The sequence below is a fragment of the Panthera tigris genome, chromosome C1 (assembly GCF_018350195.1).
Source record: "Panthera tigris isolate Pti1 chromosome C1, P.tigris_Pti1_mat1.1, whole genome shotgun sequence".
Taxonomy (NCBI): Eukaryota; Metazoa; Chordata; class Mammalia; order Carnivora; family Felidae; genus Panthera; species Panthera tigris.
In genome coordinates, this window is record NC_056667.1 from 90,949,470 (window position 1) to 90,969,213 (window position 19,744).

Genomic DNA, 19,744 nt, shown 5'->3' on the forward strand with positions numbered 1-19,744 from the left:
CTGGAGCCTGCTTCGGATTCTGTGTCTCCTTCTCTCTGCCTCTCTCCTCACTCGTGCTTGGTCTGTCAAAAATAAACATTAAAAAATTAAAAATAAAGCACAGGATGAGACTTTTGTGTACATTCTCTTTCTTCACTGAGGCCTCTCAACATCTGAGTTACTATATTTGTGCAGGATTCTCACACAGAGTCGTGACACGGAGGCTTTTCTTTCCAGGAAGCAACTTTATTCATGCAGTCACTGCTCAGTTGGGATTTGTACCCAAAGAACTGAGCCCCGAATGCCACGTTGTGTAGTTTTTTGTATTGTTTTACTTCTTTGTCTCCCATATATGGTAATATACAAACATGCAGTCTGATTAAGTGGTCTCATGTTACAAGGTCTTGAGGGATGTCATGTATGCACATAACCAGGTTGCCTTAAAGCGTTTTTTGTTTTTTTTTTCATAGGGAGGGGACCCTACCACAGTTGCATTGTGCCTAGAAACTCTGGAACTCTCTGACAGAGCCAGAGTCTAGAATGCTTTAAATTTTGTGTAGGTCTTGTGTCGCTGTTTCCCCAATCCTGATTGATGGCATCTAACTAGAGACAGGATTCCTTTTTGATCTTCTTTCTAGGATTTGTCCATTAGTTACAATAAGGTACCTTCCAAAGTCCGCCAGAGGTGAGTACATAACATTTCTCATCAGAGTCCACCCAATCCCAGAAAACTAGTTTCAGTGAGAAATGAAGTGACTAATGGACTGACTCTAAATGATTATGAGCTGGGTGAAAATTCCATTTTCCTAGTGAAAATAATGTGGAGCTATTAAAGTCAACTTCTGAGATTGTTTGTGGGTTTGCATATTAATCTTCCTGAACACCTTTTATTCCATCTATAATTTGAATAAGCTCAAAATTAAACCATGCCTATGAAACAAAGCATTAGCTCCAATATTCAAAATAAAAGCTGAGTACTTTACAGTTCATAAAGGGAAGGAGAATTCTTGAGTACTCACCATGTGCCAGGCTCTTTGCTGGCATCCTTTTCACATGTTATGGTTTATCCTTCATATTTATTCCTTTATTATAGACAATTGATTTCAGAAGAGTCAATGGCACAGCTGGGGTTTGAACCCAGATCTGATGGATGCTAAAACTCCTACTCTTCCTAGGATATCAAATGGCTGAATTTCCTTCCTGGAGAGACTAATTTAGAATCTGCAGAGTTATGCTCCCTAATCCAATAAATGAGCCTGAATTATGTTAAAGGAATTCAAAGATTAATATGGCAACTACCCAAATCTGCCAGCAAATCTGCCTGATGACAACAGTGATGATAATGATGACAAAAATGGTTCAGGACAGGTCAGGCATTCTTTCACTTTATAGATATAACCTCAGTTGAGTCTCACAACCATCCTGTGAAACAGGTGCCATTGTTATACTGATTGACTGAGGCCCTGTGTGGCCGGGATGGGATATGCACCCATATGCAGTCTGATGTGTGGGGCCAAGCTCCTACCGCTCTTCTATACTGCTGTCAAATAGAGCAAGCACCAAGAGACTAATTCTAATTATCCACATATTTACCTCAACTACTTGATGGAAGACAAAATACAGGAATGTTATAAAGCATATGTTCCCATGTCAACGAATAAACAATGGGGGAATGAATTCTCAATGGTGGTGAGGATGGTAACAATTTGATGGAAGGTCTAAGAGACACGAAATGTTAATATGTCGAAGAGAAAAACCAGACACCAAAGACTCTGAGTAAAGAGCATGAGAGCTGGATAACGCACTGTACTACAAGGAAATCGGGGGATTTTGTATTTCTGAGCACAGTTGTGCTGGTGATGTCAGGCACATACTACTGTGTACTCCTGGAACAAGCCTTTCCTGGCCCTTAGAACAGGCTCCCACCCTCTCCTAAGCCAGCCTGCCCCCACCACTGAGGACAATCCTCAGGCCTTCTCTGCCAAAGGAAACTTGCCTCCGTGCCTTTCTGGTTTAGCAGTTTGCTATTTTCTGTGCAAAGTTTGAATCAAGACAGAAAAAAAACAAAAGTCAATCTCTGACATAGTCTCTCTAGGGAATATGTGTTGGAGGTTTTCTTTTACAAGGCAAAAACAGGCAAATGTTTCTAACAGTAGTAGTGGCTATTCAGGCTTTGAGGCCGGATTACCTATGTTGGAACCTCAGTCCTGACACTTACCAGCTGTATGATCTGGGTCAAGTTGCCACCTCTCATGATGCCTCAGTTTCTTCATATGAAAAATGGAGATAATATGGGGTTCCACCTTCTGGAGTTGTTAGTCCACACAAAGCATTTAGAACAGTGTGCGGCACATAGTGAACACAGCAGTAGATATTATTTGCCACTACTTGAGTATATCTTGTAGGTTCATAACTTTCAGATTTCATAAATCTGATCAAAATTAGGGCTTCCATTCCCTTGTTGATTATGAGGTAGATGTTGAATTATGGAATTGTTCAATAGACTCTTCAACTCTCAAGAAATCAATGTAATGCAAGTAGTAACTATTTTATTGACATATTTACAAAATATTACAAAGTGAAATACCACTCTAATTCACCATATTACACAATGGCTGCATACAGGCAAGACAAAGCATATGGAAGAAACGTTTACTTCTGTCTTTGGTATTAGAAATCTACACAAATCCGCAGCATTTAAAATTTCCAATACAAAGTATTAAACACAGACAAAGATGTAATTGGCAATGTCATGAAAAGGGGCTCTAATGTCCTCTGCTAGGAAACCCCCAGGTCTATGAAATGCAACAGGAAAACCAAACACCATTTGTAAGGGAGGGAGTCTCTTGGCTAAAATAACAATAAAAGAAACAATATAGGCTACAGTACTATACATAGGAGTATTTCAATTTGTGTGAAGTGACTTTCTCCGTAACAACATTTGGCTGACAGTAACAGACAAAACATTCCCGAGACACAGGATCGCAGGTAAGACTTCATAGGAAAGAATCCATTCTGAGAGTACACCTTGAGGGTATAACTTTACTGTACAGAACATTTTATAAAATTCATTTTTGTGATCATTTACACATATACAAAAACTTAACTGGTTTTAGCAAATAATTTTTCTAAAACACAATCACAGTTTACATAATTCTGAGGTAAAGGTCCTGAATCTATCTTTTGAGAAGTCCTAGCTCACGAGGGTCTCTGAAGGGGGATATGTCCTACTGAACATTAAGTTCTGACATTAAAGTGGGTTGGGGAAAGGGCAGGCCACACCTACCTACCTCATTTCAGAGATGATCCAGAATTTCAGAACTGAATGTCCCTAGTTTGGCTCTATTAAATTAATGCTTCTCATGTTTTGTTTGGTTGTCTTCAAACATGAAACACTCTGAATCTTGTCAGAACAAGACTTCTGCTACGGAGAAAATATTTCATCAGCAAAGGGCCAAGTTAGTGTCTTAACCTGACTGTCTTGACTAAGGACTCTGTATGTCCCAGGAAGAACATATTTAACCTCCTCACATAAAAAGTAAAGGCTTGGTCAAATAAATGCACTGCAAAACAGATCTTCCCACCAGTTAACGGACACCCCCAAGGGGGCTGCAGGTGGGAAGATCCTAGTAAAAGGCTGGGAGCCCACAGTGAATAAGACTAGAAAAGTCTTAGTGACCCTCCTGTCCCAGAAATGCATATAGGACCCAGCTGGGCTTCCCTTTCAAAATCCTCACCAAAGTTGTCTGTGCTACTGTAAATACTCCAGGAAAATGTGAGATTCAACAAATATGTCCTTTTTTTGGGGGGGGGGAGCTTATGTTAATAGATGTTGCTTCCATAAAATGACTTACAATCAGTTATAGCCCTTGATCTGTTTCTGTAAACAATGCCACCTTTCCCAGGTTACTTGAAATTACCCAGAACATACCCAGCCAAGATTATTTCATAGAGTGAATTACACATTTCCAAAATAACTCTATGAAATCATGAAGGCTGTGAAAATTTAATATGAAGACACTCTTTTATGTACTTTTTTTTATATGAAGAAGTTTGCAAATATAATCAGAACATCAATGAATAATTAAAACCCCTCTGGGATATATCACTTATGAAGCAAACCTGAGCATTTGCCTCCTCAGTTTTATCATGAGTAACATCTGGGGGTAAAAGTGTCTGCCAGGTGATGAGTCACCTTGTGAAGCAATTTAAGACAAGGAGTGCTGGACCTTTCCCGGAAGCTGCCCAAAAAGCGAGACTCTGATTTTTCCTCATGCTGGGAAAAGCAAAATTAAACTTCTGCTTCTTTGTACCATCAAAGATTCTGGTGAATGGCACGTGAGAAGAAAGTAAATGTGTGTCCACCATTTACTGATAGCTGGCATTCATGGTGCCTGACCACACATGGTAAAAAGAAATACGAACCAATGTGTTTGCAGGGCTCTTTTGGGGAAAAAAAAAAAAAGCTTTTGGCTGTGCCCTAGTCCCCGACAATGACAGACTGGCAGGCTGTTTCTTGCACAGCTCTAGGCAAGCCATTAATCTGTCAGTACCAGCATCTTTAGAAATCCCAGCATTAAGACTTAGGAGGGGAAAAGGAGGGAGGATGTTGAATAGCCAGAAATGTGGCTTTTTAAACACTTCAGTTAATTCACAATGCTGTGCAGGCTTCTGTTTATCCCTTCTCTGAAAGTTCTGGTGCAGGGTGTAACGCTGGAGTGGAATTTATTCATCCTCTTCCACATACGTGGATGGAAACCAGCCCACCTAAAAAAGAAAGGCAACCAACATAGCAACATGACTTCACATCTGGCATTTCAAAGGGCTCTACAAATAGAGCATTTAGTTTTTATAACACCCCGATTAAACTGGGGTTTTATGGCCACTGTAGGTAAAGGAGATTGATTTAACTGCCCTAGAAGACCGACAGAATGAGTGATGGAGACAGAGGAATAAAAGAAGCCTAAAGAGTGTTCTAATGTGCTAGCACACAGACAAATATGTAAATTAAGTGTACTAAGGGGCTATACTATTTAACGCTCCCTATTTCTGCTATAGAACAGGATACAAAGGAGTACTATGTCCCCATTCTTTCCAATTTAGATCAGCAGCTCTTATAAATATTCTATGTTCCACATAAAATTTATGCTCTGAGGCTTATGGACTAAAAAGAATGGAAATGTTCCTCAATCCTTTTCCAAATAGGAAGCCATCAAACCTGCCTAGGTGAACTTTATTTATGCCACAATCATGTTCATTCAACATCTTTTTCTTGAGTGTCTATTTTCAGTGAGGAACACCACCACTGTCCAGAGCCTTGGCTCTGTGGGGTGAAGGCTTCTCCCCAGCCCCACGGCGGGTGCCCACAGCAGCCCAGTCCCCTTCCTTCACCCGCGCAAGCACATCGAGAGGGACAGCTCACCCTGCCATTTACTTCTCCTCTCCACCAGCCATTTGCACTCATCTTCGTGTAAATCTTCACCACATCTCCTTTCAGCAAGGACAATTCTCGCATGTCTCTGGCACAGAAGTCATACCGAGCAACGGCGATGCCCAGCACTTTTGGACTTAGCACTGGAAGGAAATGATGGTGAGTCAGCAGTGATCTGTGGTCCCACGACCACCAGAACCTAATCAGATGAATGTTATAGATGCAATCCAAATGCACAGCCATGATTTCACTACAGACTAGTGATAATGGTGGAGGACCTTGAAAGCAGCAGAGTTGCTGTTTCAATTCAGTCTGGTGTGGTCAAGTTCATTTCAGGCAGTTTAAAGAACCACTGTTCTGTTTCATTCTTCATCAGAACCCCAAAACAGGGACTAGCTTTTGTTAAAAAAAAGAAAAGAACCTAAAATTACCAGCATGCATTCCCTACGGATGGCACAATGATCTATTTCTAACTAGAACCTCTAAGGTCAAAGGTTTACATTTTTATCTCATAATCTCTCCAACTAAGACTTAAAACAACCAAATGCTTTGCTCTGAAATTCTCCTATTGAATCCATGTCATTGTCATTACTTCTAGTTAAAAGGCTCTTCCTTCCCCAACCAGCCCTTTTTGGTTAAAACTTCTTGGGGACAAACTCAATTGTTGCTTCATATAGAGTTTCACTATGTGAAGAAGCTTCAGTCAGGTTTCACCGAAAGAATGCATAAACACCATCAATTTATCCTCTTTCTTTCAAACAAATACTGTAGGTATAGAAAACCTTTACTGAAGGAATGAAGTGCTAACTTACTCCTTGTCCTAACCCACCCTGCCCCGAAAGAAAAACTCTATTCAAGCTGTACATTTTTTCTTCTCTAGTGTTTTATAACACATTTCATATTAACTTCTCTACCTGTTGCTCATTGGGGTTATAAAGTGTTTTCAATTATACGTGCAGTGATTCTGAGAATCACTCACCTGGGAACGGTAGGACTTTATAAACCTTAAATGGGAGAGGAACACAAGTGTAAGAAAAACAAATGGGAAATGCCATCCATCTATATTTTTAACAGTTCCTGGTGCCCAGGCAGCTGTGGTTATGACCTGCATTACCCTGGAAGAGCTTGCCCACGTGGAGACAGGGATCTCTAGCCTATTATTCAGGGCTCTGCAATGACAGGGTTTTTTTTTAGTCTCCAGGTGTCCATCATAAGATAAACGAATAGCAATGCTGTAGATTTCAGAACTGTAAAGGGAGTAAAAATGGGTCATTTTATTTTACTGTTCAGACACAAACCACTTTAATAGTTTTCTTACTGAAAACCGTCCCATTACCGGGTCGCTACTCTTAGAGTTGGCGCACATAAAGACACCCCTGTGACGGAAAAACCAATCATCACCTTAACTGTGTGACCTTGCGCAGGTCTTTTAACCCTTGAGGCCACACTTTTCTTACCTATAAAATGAAAACTCTATGCTAGATGACTTCCAAGGTCTTTCTAGTACTAAATGTTATGATTCCATTGGGACTTACAGGTTAATTTTTAAAAATCTGTAAGAAAACATACTTGACCTAGCCATAATGTACTCCCCTACATGTCACATCAACAGCCATTAAATTCTCAGACTAATGACTGAAATCAAGACCAGAATGCCCACACACAAACTGATGGGCACAGTCATCCTTCCAAGCAACATGAAATATGTTTTACTTTTATATTTGGAGACAAAGTTGGGATTGGGTTCTATTTATTTTCTTAATGGGAATAAGTAAGCATTGGCTTTTCTCAGCTAAAATTTCTGATCCTCAAGAAAACTAATGATTTTATAGAGTGCTTCATCTCCCGCTTTATGCTTTCAGCCCTCAACCCTTTCCAACCTCTCCCCAAAAGACAAAACAAAAAATGTCTAACGGAAATACATAACACGAGCACACACACAAAACCAGGAGAGTGAAATGTCATGACAGACGGTGACTATGACAGAGAAGAGGAAACTGCATGGTGGGAATGGGACTCTAGGGACTATTTGTGAGAAGATGCATCTACATGAGAAGCTACACATAGAAGTCAAAGTATTTTATTTGCAAACAGAAGCAAGTTGAAAAGACATATAAAAGCAGTAAAGCAGTACCTGACCAGAAAGGAGTAGAAGAAGGGGGAACAAAGCTGTAGTCTGGAGGAGTTACAAAAGAAAACCCACAGAACAAAGAAGGGGCTTAGAGAAAGAAAGAAAAAGAGAGAAGCAAAAGAGCATTTAGGTAATGGCAAAAAATCTCAACACAGCTATTTCGTTGTCTATAATCCTAAGAAAATGGTCACATCAAATTTGGAGTATTAAGCTTCACTTTCACCCACTTCTCTCCTATCACCATTTCTAAATGAAGGACAAGCCAGATTTTTACATTTTGATTGACACTAGTTCTGAAATTTAGAGCTATCCCTTTAGCGGTGAACACAGCATACCCACTCTACCATGGTGCCATCTTTGAACCCCTCCCATCCGAGGATGGCCTTCTTTTGATGTGATACACAATTCCCACTTTGCTACACCAGTGGAAAAGAGGAGACTGTAAATTCTTAATGTAAAATATGCTTCACATCAAAACTGATATAAACAAGTAAGAGCCTATAGAGTAGGGTCAAGGAAACATGCAGAGCCCATAGGAAAGTCAAGGAAACACTCATACAATTTGTTAGAAACCATCCCCAACCCCTAACCAAGCATGCACATGCTAATTTATTACCACAAAAATGTAAATCGCTTCAAATCTTACCATACCTGGACAAGTAAATACATCCGGAAATTTTGGGAATGTATGGAAAAGTTCTATGCAAAAACTACCCTCAGAAGCTTTTTACTTTACTTTTAATAATAAAAGCTAATAATCATCAAATGGTTCTGAAGTGTTAAATGTCCTGCTCAATGTTTTACACTCAATATTTAATTTAGCCATCACAACAATTCAAAGAGGAAGGTACTAATACCACTTTCCTTTGATATTTTTAGAACAACCTAGATTCAAACCTAGGCAGTATGACTTTGGGGTCCAGGCTCATAACTGCTGCATTGCTCTGCATCTAGCACTCTGCTTTAGGTACCTCCATAAGCAGTTATAAAACTCTACCTGTTAATATCATGGTGCCATTGCAAAGGAAAAGAAAGGCATGGTTATAAATTTTCTTCCAATATTTATTCTCCCCCTTCATCCCTGCAATAGGTTATCTGGCCAGGCCAAGTTTGCCCAAAAGGAAGACTTCACTTCTCTGTCTTTATGCAGGTCTATGCAACTATATGACTAAGTTCTTGCCACTACGATATAATAAGCAAGGGTGTTGGAAGGTGGCCTGTGGTACCTTCCCTGGCACATGAATTCACCTTTCTTTTTGGTTGTTCATCCTACCCTGCTGTACGGAATTTACAAGCTACTATCTGGGTCCGTGAGAAGAAAGGCCTCGCTTTAAGGACAGTAGCTCATGAGCTTCAGGGAAGCTGGAGTTCTGAAGATTTTATGGAAGAGGTGACCTGCCCTTTCCCCCAGCCTTGGTCTGGCCACTTCTAGGTTTTTATGAGAATGAGAAATAAATGTCTATCCTGTTTAAGCCAGTGTTTTCTCAGATTTCTGTTACTTGTACCTGGACCTAATCTAAACTGTAACAAAAGTTTCTATAACCGAGGAGGAGGTGAAAGTGGGCTAAACAAACTGCAGTGCGTCCATATAACCTTGCAATACAGATTGTCTCTTTCAGACCATTGACTGATTTGATAGCCACAGAATTCTCCCAAAGTTATACTCTTGTCAGGAAGGGCTTCTTTGATACCTGGGAACAGTCGTAACTCATTAAGGGGATCCTCAGATCCTATTTAAGTAGACTGGCCGTGGGAATTGGAGGAGATTCAGTTGCTCTTGCAACCATGGACTATGGATCCCTCATATAAGACACTTTCCTCATGAATGTCCTTACATATTTACTTTTAACCTACCCTGAAGTATATCCTTGTTGATAATCAAGGCTCTCTTCTAATCCATTACATCTCCCACATTACATTATTTTTGTTTTAAAACTCAGTGATACATGCCATTACAACTAATTTTACAATATGCTCAATTCATTTATTGCCATGCAACATAACTGGTTTAATTTCCTTGAGATGTTATACACACTATTAGAGACAAGAGGGGATGCCATCTCTAATGAGAAAAATGGCTCACATCTAACTGTATCTTGACAATCTGCAAGATTCCTATCCCATGGTTGTGAGAACTTAAATTAGAACCCCCATTCTACAGATTCCTTCTGGCAGGTACTAGAATTTTCTCCTTGGACTGCTTTCTAAATGTCCATCCTTCACTATCTCTCTGGGACTATTTATCCATAAAGTAATAAAAGAAGACTGCATTTCTCCAAAATTTCTAATGAAGATAATTTAAGTCAGCAGTCTGAACTATAACAAGAGATAAGTTAGCTCTAGAAGGAAGATATAAGAAATCAATGAAAACACAATTAAATGAAATTTAAATAATCTCAACAGGTAGATACATTAGATCAGATAACCTGTCTCTAATTTAAAAATATCTAACATTCCTGAAGTGATATGGATAATGCCTCACTATGCAGAGTGAACTTGAATCTGTTTCAGATACACACTTTCAGTGTGCTACCTTGTCTCTTATCTAACCCTAAAAGCCTTATAAGCACTGGCACTCATGTCAAATAGCTACAGTTGGAATCTTCCTCAATCTTATCTAAAATATTATAATCTTAGCTGAATGGTAGCTATTCCCCCAGGGTTAGGCTTTGGCTTCTCTACTGGCTTCACTGGGAACTAATTTTTTTCCCCAGTGAAGGGAACAAACAGATTCTAAGATATGCCTTGGCTCCTCATCTGAATTCCAGTCTGTGATTTCAGATATTTTCATGACACTGCCATGAAGGAAAACCACTATCTCCGATGCAACCTGCCTGAAACCAAAGTCATGATCCCCCTCCCCATAACCTAGCTCAACCCTCCACATTTTTTTTTCAATGACTCTTGTGTTCTTTGCAAACTACCCTTGCAAAGTCAGTATGCTTTTTGCCTCTTCCTGTTCACTCTCTTCTTCCTCCGAAATATGAAGTTATTCCTTCACCAAATTCTCAGCTCCATCATGCCAACCCAGGTACTTACGCCATTTCTAAACTAAGACAACTGCCTCCCAGTTGGTCTTTTTGCTTTCAACATTTTTTTCCATTCCATATGAAATACTGCCTCTCAGCTACTCACAATAGACAAAGATTCATCATTCCTTTTCCCAGATTAGGAAATCCAAACTCTTGCCCTGAATTCCATGGCTACTTATAGTCTGGCTGTTTCCTGTCTTTCTAACCAAATATTCCATCATTTTCTCATATAAATTCTTTACCCCTAGACCAGCTGGTGGGCATGCACACCAAGGCCCTCAGTATCGGTTTCTTTCTCGAATGTTTCTCCTCCATCTTGCCTCTGCTAACCTTAACCTCCTTGTCTCCAAGGCTCTGCTCAGGCCCTTTCCAGGAGTCTTCCATGACCAATCCCAACAACACTTGTCTTCTTCCCTATTCTTTCTAGTCATCTCTAGGCACTTACATCCCTGGCTCTACTGTTTAATTATTGCATGTGCTCCTGTGTTCTATCTCCAAAAAGTTGTTGATTCTGGAGAGCAGAGGCTAACTCTTACACTGCTTCTGCTTCTCCACAGGATCGGGCCCAGTGCTAAGCACTGAAGCTGCTGAATGGACAAGTGTCTCAGCAGGATATTTAATTTTGCAAGCTCCTTATGTCTCCTCCTCCTATTCATTTAGCTCATCTTCTGCACACTTAACTGCTCAAAAAGACCTCCAACAAAAGCCAGCACAACACAAAGAAAAGAATGTGAAATATTTTCAGGTTTTATTCCCCAGGATCTCTGAGAACCATAATCTATTGATGATATTCTTACAATAACTAATTTTTTCTGAGATGCTGAACAGCTATTAAATACTGTACATCTCTTGGCATTAAGCATACTGTATGCCTGAGGAATCCTCTTAGGGGTAAAAGGTTAATAAGTTTCTCCTACCACCCAGTGTATAGCTTTCAGCCAAATATTTTAAAAATTGGTAGGGATGCTTTCTAGTTTTCTATACATCGTAGCATGACTTACTGTTGCCATTCTTCCTATACATTAATTTTCACTGCCTTTGGGTCCTTAATTCTCAAAAGCTGCCAAAATAGCATCTGAATGTCTTGCATCTACAGAGACAAGAGTATAAAACAACATGTTTCCCTTGGAAAGTATGGGTTTAAATATAGATGTAAATGATGTCAGAATAAAGTATTTGATAAAAATTTTTTTTTGCAGAATGGCTTAACCTGCAAAACATATTTACATCCTTACCGAGAACATATCCACCTATTTCAAAACACATATAGAAATACATGTTTTCTTCATCAAACTCCTTCTCTCATACCAAGATGCCGCTAATTGAAGAATTATTGGCAGGTGCATATCCTGGAATGGAACTAGAAACAGCCGAGTAACAGTGTATTCAAATGACGATGTTGGGGGAATGATTATCTCCCATTCCTTTCACTTTCTGGGCTCATACTCACTTCACCACCTAGTATTATAGATAGCCTATCTGCTAGTACATCACATTATTTTGGGAAGCTTCTTGAGAGAAACAACTCTTTTTATTCATATCTGTATCCTCTGAGACAATGTTAAGTCTATGTTGAGAACATTATCATTGAGTCGTCATTCGCAAACTGCAAGCTTTAATTAAGGACCTAACTTCCCTCCTTTCTCAAACACTTTGAGCTCCTTATTAGCACAAACAAAGGAGAAGTTTACTCAGAGAGATCAACACATTCAGGCTGGTTTCTCTGGCTATTTTTCATACCTGGTGCTCAGTTGGGTTAACATTGATGGGGCATTATGAAGTGAATGGCTCATACTTTAGTGACTTAATATTCCTCATTAGGAACTACTAAGGATGCAGTCAAATATTATTTATCAACTTTTCCAAGTTAAACAAAACCTAAAGTACAAACATTCTCTAACTGAAACAGAAGTTACCTGTTAATAAACTGAGAATAGAAGCTATAAATCATTAGTGAATATTATTCAGTTCTGAGACTTGACTGACAAGACAGAACCACCGAACACAGAAGTGTATCAGTCAAGAAAAGAAGAACAGAGTGTTTAGTGTAGAATAAAAAGTGCTAGAGAATTGATATTTGATGCCTATACTTTTGTGGCAAGGCTAGTGAAACGTTGCTTTGAAGTTTTAGCTCTCCTTGATTACGCCATTCATGTTCATGAGCAAATGAAAATCTACTCAACTTTTAATAATATTTGAAACGTATACCCCGTGGAGGCCAAGCTCAGTCAACACTCTTCCTTAAGATACTGGTTATCAAATTACAAAGTATTTTTGAACTACCACTTAATCATGTATTACATGTGTAACTGAATATGAGCCTAAGCGTTTGCTAATTATTTTCTGAGACAGACATTGCCTAACACTCAGCTTTAAGTTGTAACAACCACAAGTGTTCACATTCACTTATGTAAAAAGAAGCTGTCAGTAAAGAGATCAGCAATGGTGCTACCATCAATAGAGTGATCTCTGGGAGTTTGCTGCGCAGCAGTGGCCTGGAGGAGAACCATGTTCCTATGTGGGACACTGTGACGAGTGATCCAGTAGATTCTTTTTACCAAGGCTGTCTACAGATGGCCTAGCAGCAGAGAACATGCTGAGAATTTAATGAATGTTTAATTTAAATTTGTGGTCCTTAACCTGGTTTTATTTTAGAACTTAGCCATGCCTTAGACATAGTGTCAAAGACTTGCTCCCCTGCCAATGTTTATAATGTTTACTGTACATTTTATATATTGTCACTGAAAAAAAACTAAATAATTTAGATTGGTTTCATTCCATTGAATGCTGACATCTGGCAAATAGACCAATCTCCCTTAACCTGAAATCCAAAATTATAACAAGGAAAACTTAGGTCTAGAAATCCTGGAAAAAAAAATAAGTCTGTACTCAACACTGCACAGTGTAAGCATAGAAAGCCAGTATCAAGAAAAAGATGAGTATAAGGCCTTTCCTGTTGTTACAGAAAATTAGACCATTTGACATTTCTAGGAATTTCAGATTATTTATAGACATCTAGTTTATCAAAACATGAACTTAACTCTAACTCCTTACTCTTTAAAAATAATTGGTAGAGGGGCACATGGGTGGCTCAGCTGGTTAAGTGTCTGACTTCGGCTCAGGTCACGATCTCGTGGTTCATGAGTTCGAGCCCTGCACTGGGCTCTGTGCTGGCAGCTCAGACCCTGGAGCCTGCTTCAGATTGCGTGTCTCCCTCTCTCTCTCTGCCCTTCCCCAACTCATGCTCTGTCTCTCTCTCTCTTAAAAATAATCATTAAAAAATTTAAAAAAATTGGTAGACGTTTATTAAGCAACTACTGATGAGTATTGTGCTAAGGTGCTATTGGAGATACAACAATAAGAGCATGTGACTTCAAAAGAGCTTACAGATTGGTGAAAAGACAGACACATACAGAAATGATACAGAGATAGGGAAACCATTCATTTTGGATTGAGAATGCTAGGACTACACTTTAGGCTTCATCTGGGCCTCTCCTTAAAAACAAAAACAAAAACAAAAACAAAAAAAACCTCCAGTCTTCCACTTGCTCAGGTCAAGAGCTTAGTTGTCCTTGTGTCTTCTCTTGCTATTCAATTTCACATCCAGTGCAAATATCCTGTTGGATCACCTTCAAAATGTATCACCTATGTGGCTACACGTTGGTTCAAGTTGCTACCATCTCTTAGCTGAGGAGCCGCATGAGCCTCCTCACTGGTCTAGGGAGGCTTCTACCTTGTCCCGCACATCTCCATGGTCTTTTGTCAACACAGAAGCCAAAATAATCCTATGAATACTTAAGGTTCAAATCATGTCTCTCCTTTGCTTAGATCCACCAGCAGCCTCTCATTTCCTCCAGGCTAAAAGCTAAAGTCCTGAAAAGCAGCACATGGTCTGGCTTCCCTTACCTGTCCTTCTGCTCTGGCCACATTGCACATGTCATGTCATATATGCTTTCTTTGCATTGGCTATTCCCTCTCACTTTTGTCTTTACTCAAGTGTTACCTTCACAATGAGGATTACTTTGATGCCCCATAAAAGAGTCATGGACATACATCACTAGTGCTTTGTGGCACAGAGAGAAAACAGGCTTTATTGACCAGGGGGGATGACATGTAGGCAGAGAAGTAGGTAGAATGCACCTCAAATTCCCGTTGTCCTATTGCTTAGGTTGGGCACGGATGGTCTGCACACACCATGGTCAAAGCTTCCAGCAGCCTGCTCTACAGACTGATAGAGTATTTATGCAACCTTATAATAACAGAAATTCCCTGTTATGGACTGAATGTTTGTGCTCCCCCTTTCTCCAAACTCATATGCTGGTATTAGGAAGTGGGGCTTTTGGGAGGTGCTTAGGTCATGAGGATAGAACCCTAATGAATGAGATTAATGCTCTTATTAAAGAGATCCCACAGAGTTCCCTCGCCCCCTTCCACCATGTGAAGATATGTGGTGTCTTCTATGAACCAGGAAACAGGCTCTCAGCAGATACTGAATCTGCTGGCACCTTGATCTTGGACTTCCCAGATTCCAGAGCTGTGAGCAATACATTTCTGTTGCTCACCAGCCATTCGGTCTATGTTATTTTGTTATAGCAGACTGAACAGACTAAGACACTGGTCATGTGAATGGCCCCGTTAGGGGAGCTTCTGGAACAAGTGGCTGGTGTCAACCTCTTCTAATGTTGAGAAAACTCAGAACTGTTGAGCCAGCTTTCTGCTAAGCTACCAAAAGGAGGAAAAATGAGCCCCTTCTTATCTTCCTCATCTTCCTCCCATTCCCCAGTTAAAATAGTAAACCATCTCTAGCACTCCTGAGTACCATCGCCCTGTATATTATTTTTCCAGGGCACTGACCAACTTCTAATGTACTATATAATTTATTTTTACCTATTATCTGCCTTCCCCACTAGTGTGTAAGTTCCACAAAGGCAGAGACGTTTGTCTGTTTTTTTCACTCCCGTGTATCCCCAGCAATTTGAACAAGGCCCTCCTTGCAGTAAGCTCCCAATAAAGATCTGTTGAATGAATGAATGTGGGGATCTATGGCGGGGTTACTGGTGAGAAGAGATGAGGAAAGTTCTTGGATTCATCCAAATAGAAGTGTATCCTACGAGAAGGAAGGAGAAAGGGAAGAGGGAAATTAACAGAGAAGACTGAACTTTAAATAGAAAGGCAGCCTTGAATAGAGAAAAATCTGAACCAGCAAGTCAGTTAATATAGGAGGTTTTATGCTCAATTTTGACAAATTTGAGTGCATCCATAGCAGGCTGGCCAGGATGGTAACAGATTTGGCCACCAACAACTGAGAGTTCAAGCAAAGCCTGAGGATGATCTCTCAGGAATGTCATAAAAGGTACTTATTTGGGGGTGCCTGGGAGCTCAGTCAGTTGAGCATCTGAGTTCGGCTCAGGTCATGATCCTGCGGTTCTGTGAGTTTGAGCCCCACATCAGGCTCTGTGCTGACAGCTCAGAGCCCGGAACCTGCTTTGGATTCCGTGTCTCTCTCTCTCTCTCTGACCCTCCCCAGCTTGCTCTCTCTCGCTCTCTCTCAAAAGTAAATAAACATTAAAAAAAATTTTTTTAAAAAAGTACTTGTTTGAAAAAACCATGACCAGGGCTAATATGGCTGTTAAGTCTAAGGAGCCTCGATACCAAGTACCCCTCTGCACCCCCATCTATCGTTCAGACATTAAGCTAAATTTTATGTCACACTTAAGGGGTATATGTGATACAGTACGTGGTACAAATAGATGCTCATAAATACTGAACGCAGAAAGGAACGAATGAAAGGAAAACCTGGTCACTTCCGTACTTAATTTCTCACGCTATTGGGAAAGAAGAGAGTTACAGAATTAAGACCTGCTACCTTATGCAGATTTGGAATGGGATCGGTGGGGTATCAAGAAAAGAGAGCTCTCAGCATTGTACCTCAAAGCTGGGAGCCTCATCCAAATTTTAGGAAGGAAAAGAAGGGATTCTTCTCAATTTAGATAAGCTGCTGCTTGTTTTTCAGGAAAAAGAGATGAGAAAGACTACAGGCTTTGATCAGAGCTGCCATGGGAGGGTACTCTAGTCAGGGGACAGCACGTACATTGAGACTAGTTTTTAATTTAGAATATAAGGTCTATGGGGAGGGACAGTATAAAAGATGAAAAATATTAAAACATAAGGACTACTTTTTGAGCTTTTAAACATTAAACAAGATGGCTTTCAATGAGGTTATCTGAATCTGTAGAATTTCTATCTGCAAGCTATATTTCTGGAGGGACCCTGGGCACTGGCTACTAATTTTTAAAGCTATCAGGTTTGGGATAAAAATGCCTTATAGTAGCTAGTAAAGCTCTCAAAGTAAGTAAATAAAAAAAAGAAGTCCAGCATGACCTGATAACGAAGATGTGCAACTATAGTTGATCAGTTTCCCAAGAACAGTAAATTCTGTGGACATCATAGACACGCTGAGGAAAAAGAATTTTAGAATGTCCGCCATTTGTTGTAGCTCCTTTAGCCCATAGAAGGGAGTGGATACTGGGAGAATATAGCTGAAGCCCAGGTAGTGGCAGTAAGAAATCCAAGTCCCAAGGAGAAGGGCTTTATAAATGCATTAAAACATGTCAAATGAGGCTAAGGTAGCATTTCACACTGGACAGCAATATTGGAAGTGGTGGCAGGAGTAGCGGGCACAGGAAGAGCTAAAGCATACAGCACTACCCACGTGCCAGACATTGTTCTAGGTACTTGACATATACCAACTCTTTTAAGGCTCATCAAATGGGCTTTAAACACTATGAGCCAGTATTGCATGATGAAGTAAACTAGGGAAACTGTCCCTTTCCTGTGTCATACAAGCAGCACTTGTGGGGTATCTGTTTGACAAAGGAAGCCTCTCATGACACTTCTTTTGGAGCTATTGCTTCACAGAATCACTGGAGACATTAATCTAATGTATGTAATAGGTGTTTGAAAAACACTGTATTCTATTAATCACAAAATTATTAAATATCAGAATTATTAGGTTCTCATTGTGTATCAAATATTTTATATGAAGGAAGTTTCAGACATAAGTCTTGGAAACTCTCATTGGCTAGAAGTGCGTTCTCTTAGGAAGACAGTGCATTTTACTGCAGGAATGTTACGATCCATTTAAAACACTTGATTGTATTAAGGTAATGGTTCCCTTCTAACCCCCATCTACTGACTGCCTGTCTACCCTAATAAGTCCTCTTACCATGCTAACTTATAGACAACTGATAAATAATAAGTTATAAACAAACAAAATAAGGATGGAGAAATTTTAAATTGATACTATGAGATTGTAATGGGTTTGAATGGTTCCAAAAGACACGTCTACCTAGAACCTCTGAATATGATCTTATTTGTAAAATGGGTCTTTGTAGATATAAGCTAAGGATCTCCAGATGAGATCATCTCACATTCAAGTGGCCTCTAAATGCATTAGGGTGGGCTGTGAATGCAATGACAAGTATCTTTATAAGATACAAGAAAAGGACAGGACACACAGAGGAGAAGGTAATGTGAAGACAAGGCAGAGATTGGAATCACGTCTCTATAAGCCACGGGATGCCAGAGATTCCCAGTGGTCACCTGGAAACTATAAAAAAAAAAAAAATACATAGAATGGATTCTACTTCAGAGCCTTTAGTAGAAACCAATCCTGCCAACACTTTGGTTTAAAATTTCTGGTCTCCAGGACTGTGACAGAGTAAATTTCTGTTTTTCTAAGCCACCCAGTTTATAGTAATTTTTATGGCAGCCCAAGGAAACTATTATAATAGGATTAAAACAAACATTTACATTATCAGAATAAAATTGAATCAAACCCAAATGCCAAGTGATCAGGGAAAGGGAGGACAAAAGACGGAGCATAAGATAAGGAGATCAGAAAATAAGGGTAGGTGAAAATGGGTATGTTGATTTACAAGCACAAGAAGGTAAAAACTAAATTAAGTGGATGTTTGAGGAGTTTGTATGTAAGAGGTAATAAATATTGTCCACTGTTATACTGTGATTAAACTAATAAATGGTAACTAAGGCATTGTCAGGATGTTTCAGGAATTATCAGAAATACAAAAGCTATATTATGCATACTGAGTTAAATAAATATGAGTGATGCAAATTGTTTAAGTTTCTAACACAGTGTCTAAAATGAAGCTCATGTGCCTTGTCAGATGGTTAGTTGAATAATGGGGACACACGTGTGGAAGGAAAGAGACCACACCAGGGCAAAGCCACGCAGGCTCTGGCTCTGACTTTGTCCTGCAAGGTCATTTGTATGGTCCCAGTGACCAAAGATTTTGTTGACTTCTGAGGGACTGCTATAGTATTTGTCCCCAAAAGGAACATACTGATGTATATTTTATTTTCAAACTGACCTATTTACCCATGATTTTTCAAATATCAACTACACATAGTGCTTTAATACTTGCTATTGTCTCCCATGGACCTTATTGTCTGACTTCATTTATTTAGTCCTCTCTGAACACATGTTTCATGAAAGGCACTGTGCAAAGTGCAATTTGAGAATGAGGAGCAAAGAAGTCTGGTTCCTAAGGCTTGCGGGAACATAACACCAGAATAAATCATTTAACCTATATAAAAATAATATTATATTCTATGTAAACTATGAAATGAAGGTGTTAATGATTCATAAAGCTCTATCTTCAACCCAGACCACTCCTTCTGGTGCCAACTGCCTACTGAACCATCGAGTATGCACAGGTAACTAAAACTTCGTGCAAAACTGAATGTTTTACCTTCTTCTCTATTCCTCTTATGTCTCTTCTGTTTCCTGGTCAGTCAGTGGCTTCACCATTTGCCAGTCGTCCAAGGCAAGTACTTGTGTTTCATGCTTGTACTACTGCTACCTCAATTCTCTTATCCAATCAATTCAACCTCCAGAAGATACCCAAATCTACCATAGTTCTGTTCCACTTTGAACTCAGTCCAAACGAGCCTCATTCCTCTCTTAGATATCTGCAATAACTTCCTAACTCACCTCTGTTCTGTCCATGCTCCCTTCCAAGCCACTCTCATGGAGTAGATAGTGGTCTTTTAAAACAATGTAAACCAGTTCATATCATTTTTTGTTTATAAAGCTCAATACATTCCTGTTGTAGATATCAGAATGCACCTGCTATGCTCCAAACATGTTGG

The 19,744-nt window shown here is 39.6% G+C and overlaps 1 protein-coding gene and 1 long non-coding RNA gene across 5 annotated transcripts in view; one reads left to right on the plus strand and one right to left on the minus strand.

The window, feature by feature from the left end:
• The first annotated feature begins 534 nt into the window (after positions 1 to 534).
• On the plus strand, positions 535 to 9,423 carry LOC122241543. Of its 2 annotated transcripts, none has more exons than XR_006221769.1 (3): positions 535 to 664; positions 5,430 to 5,569; positions 8,692 to 9,423. It is a non-coding gene; the product is annotated as an uncharacterized LOC122241543 (long non-coding RNA). The 2 variants fall into 2 exon arrangements; XR_006221770.1 differs by having other exon boundaries at positions 5,477 to 5,569.
• Positions 2,521 to 19,744, minus strand: part of VAV3 (vav guanine nucleotide exchange factor 3) — a 356,891-nt gene continuing 339,667 nt past the window's right edge. For all 3 annotated transcript variants that reach the window (XM_007090051.2, XM_042998088.1, XM_042998089.1), the window contains 2 exons: positions 5,402 to 5,553; positions 2,521 to 4,746 (listed from right to left, as the gene is read on the minus strand). In XM_007090051.2, coding sequence (XP_007090113.1) covers positions 4,705 to 4,746; positions 5,402 to 5,553 — 194 coding nt within the window. In that variant the 3' untranslated portion in view covers positions 2,521 to 4,704. The remainder of the gene's footprint in view (positions 4,747 to 5,401; positions 5,554 to 19,744) is intronic.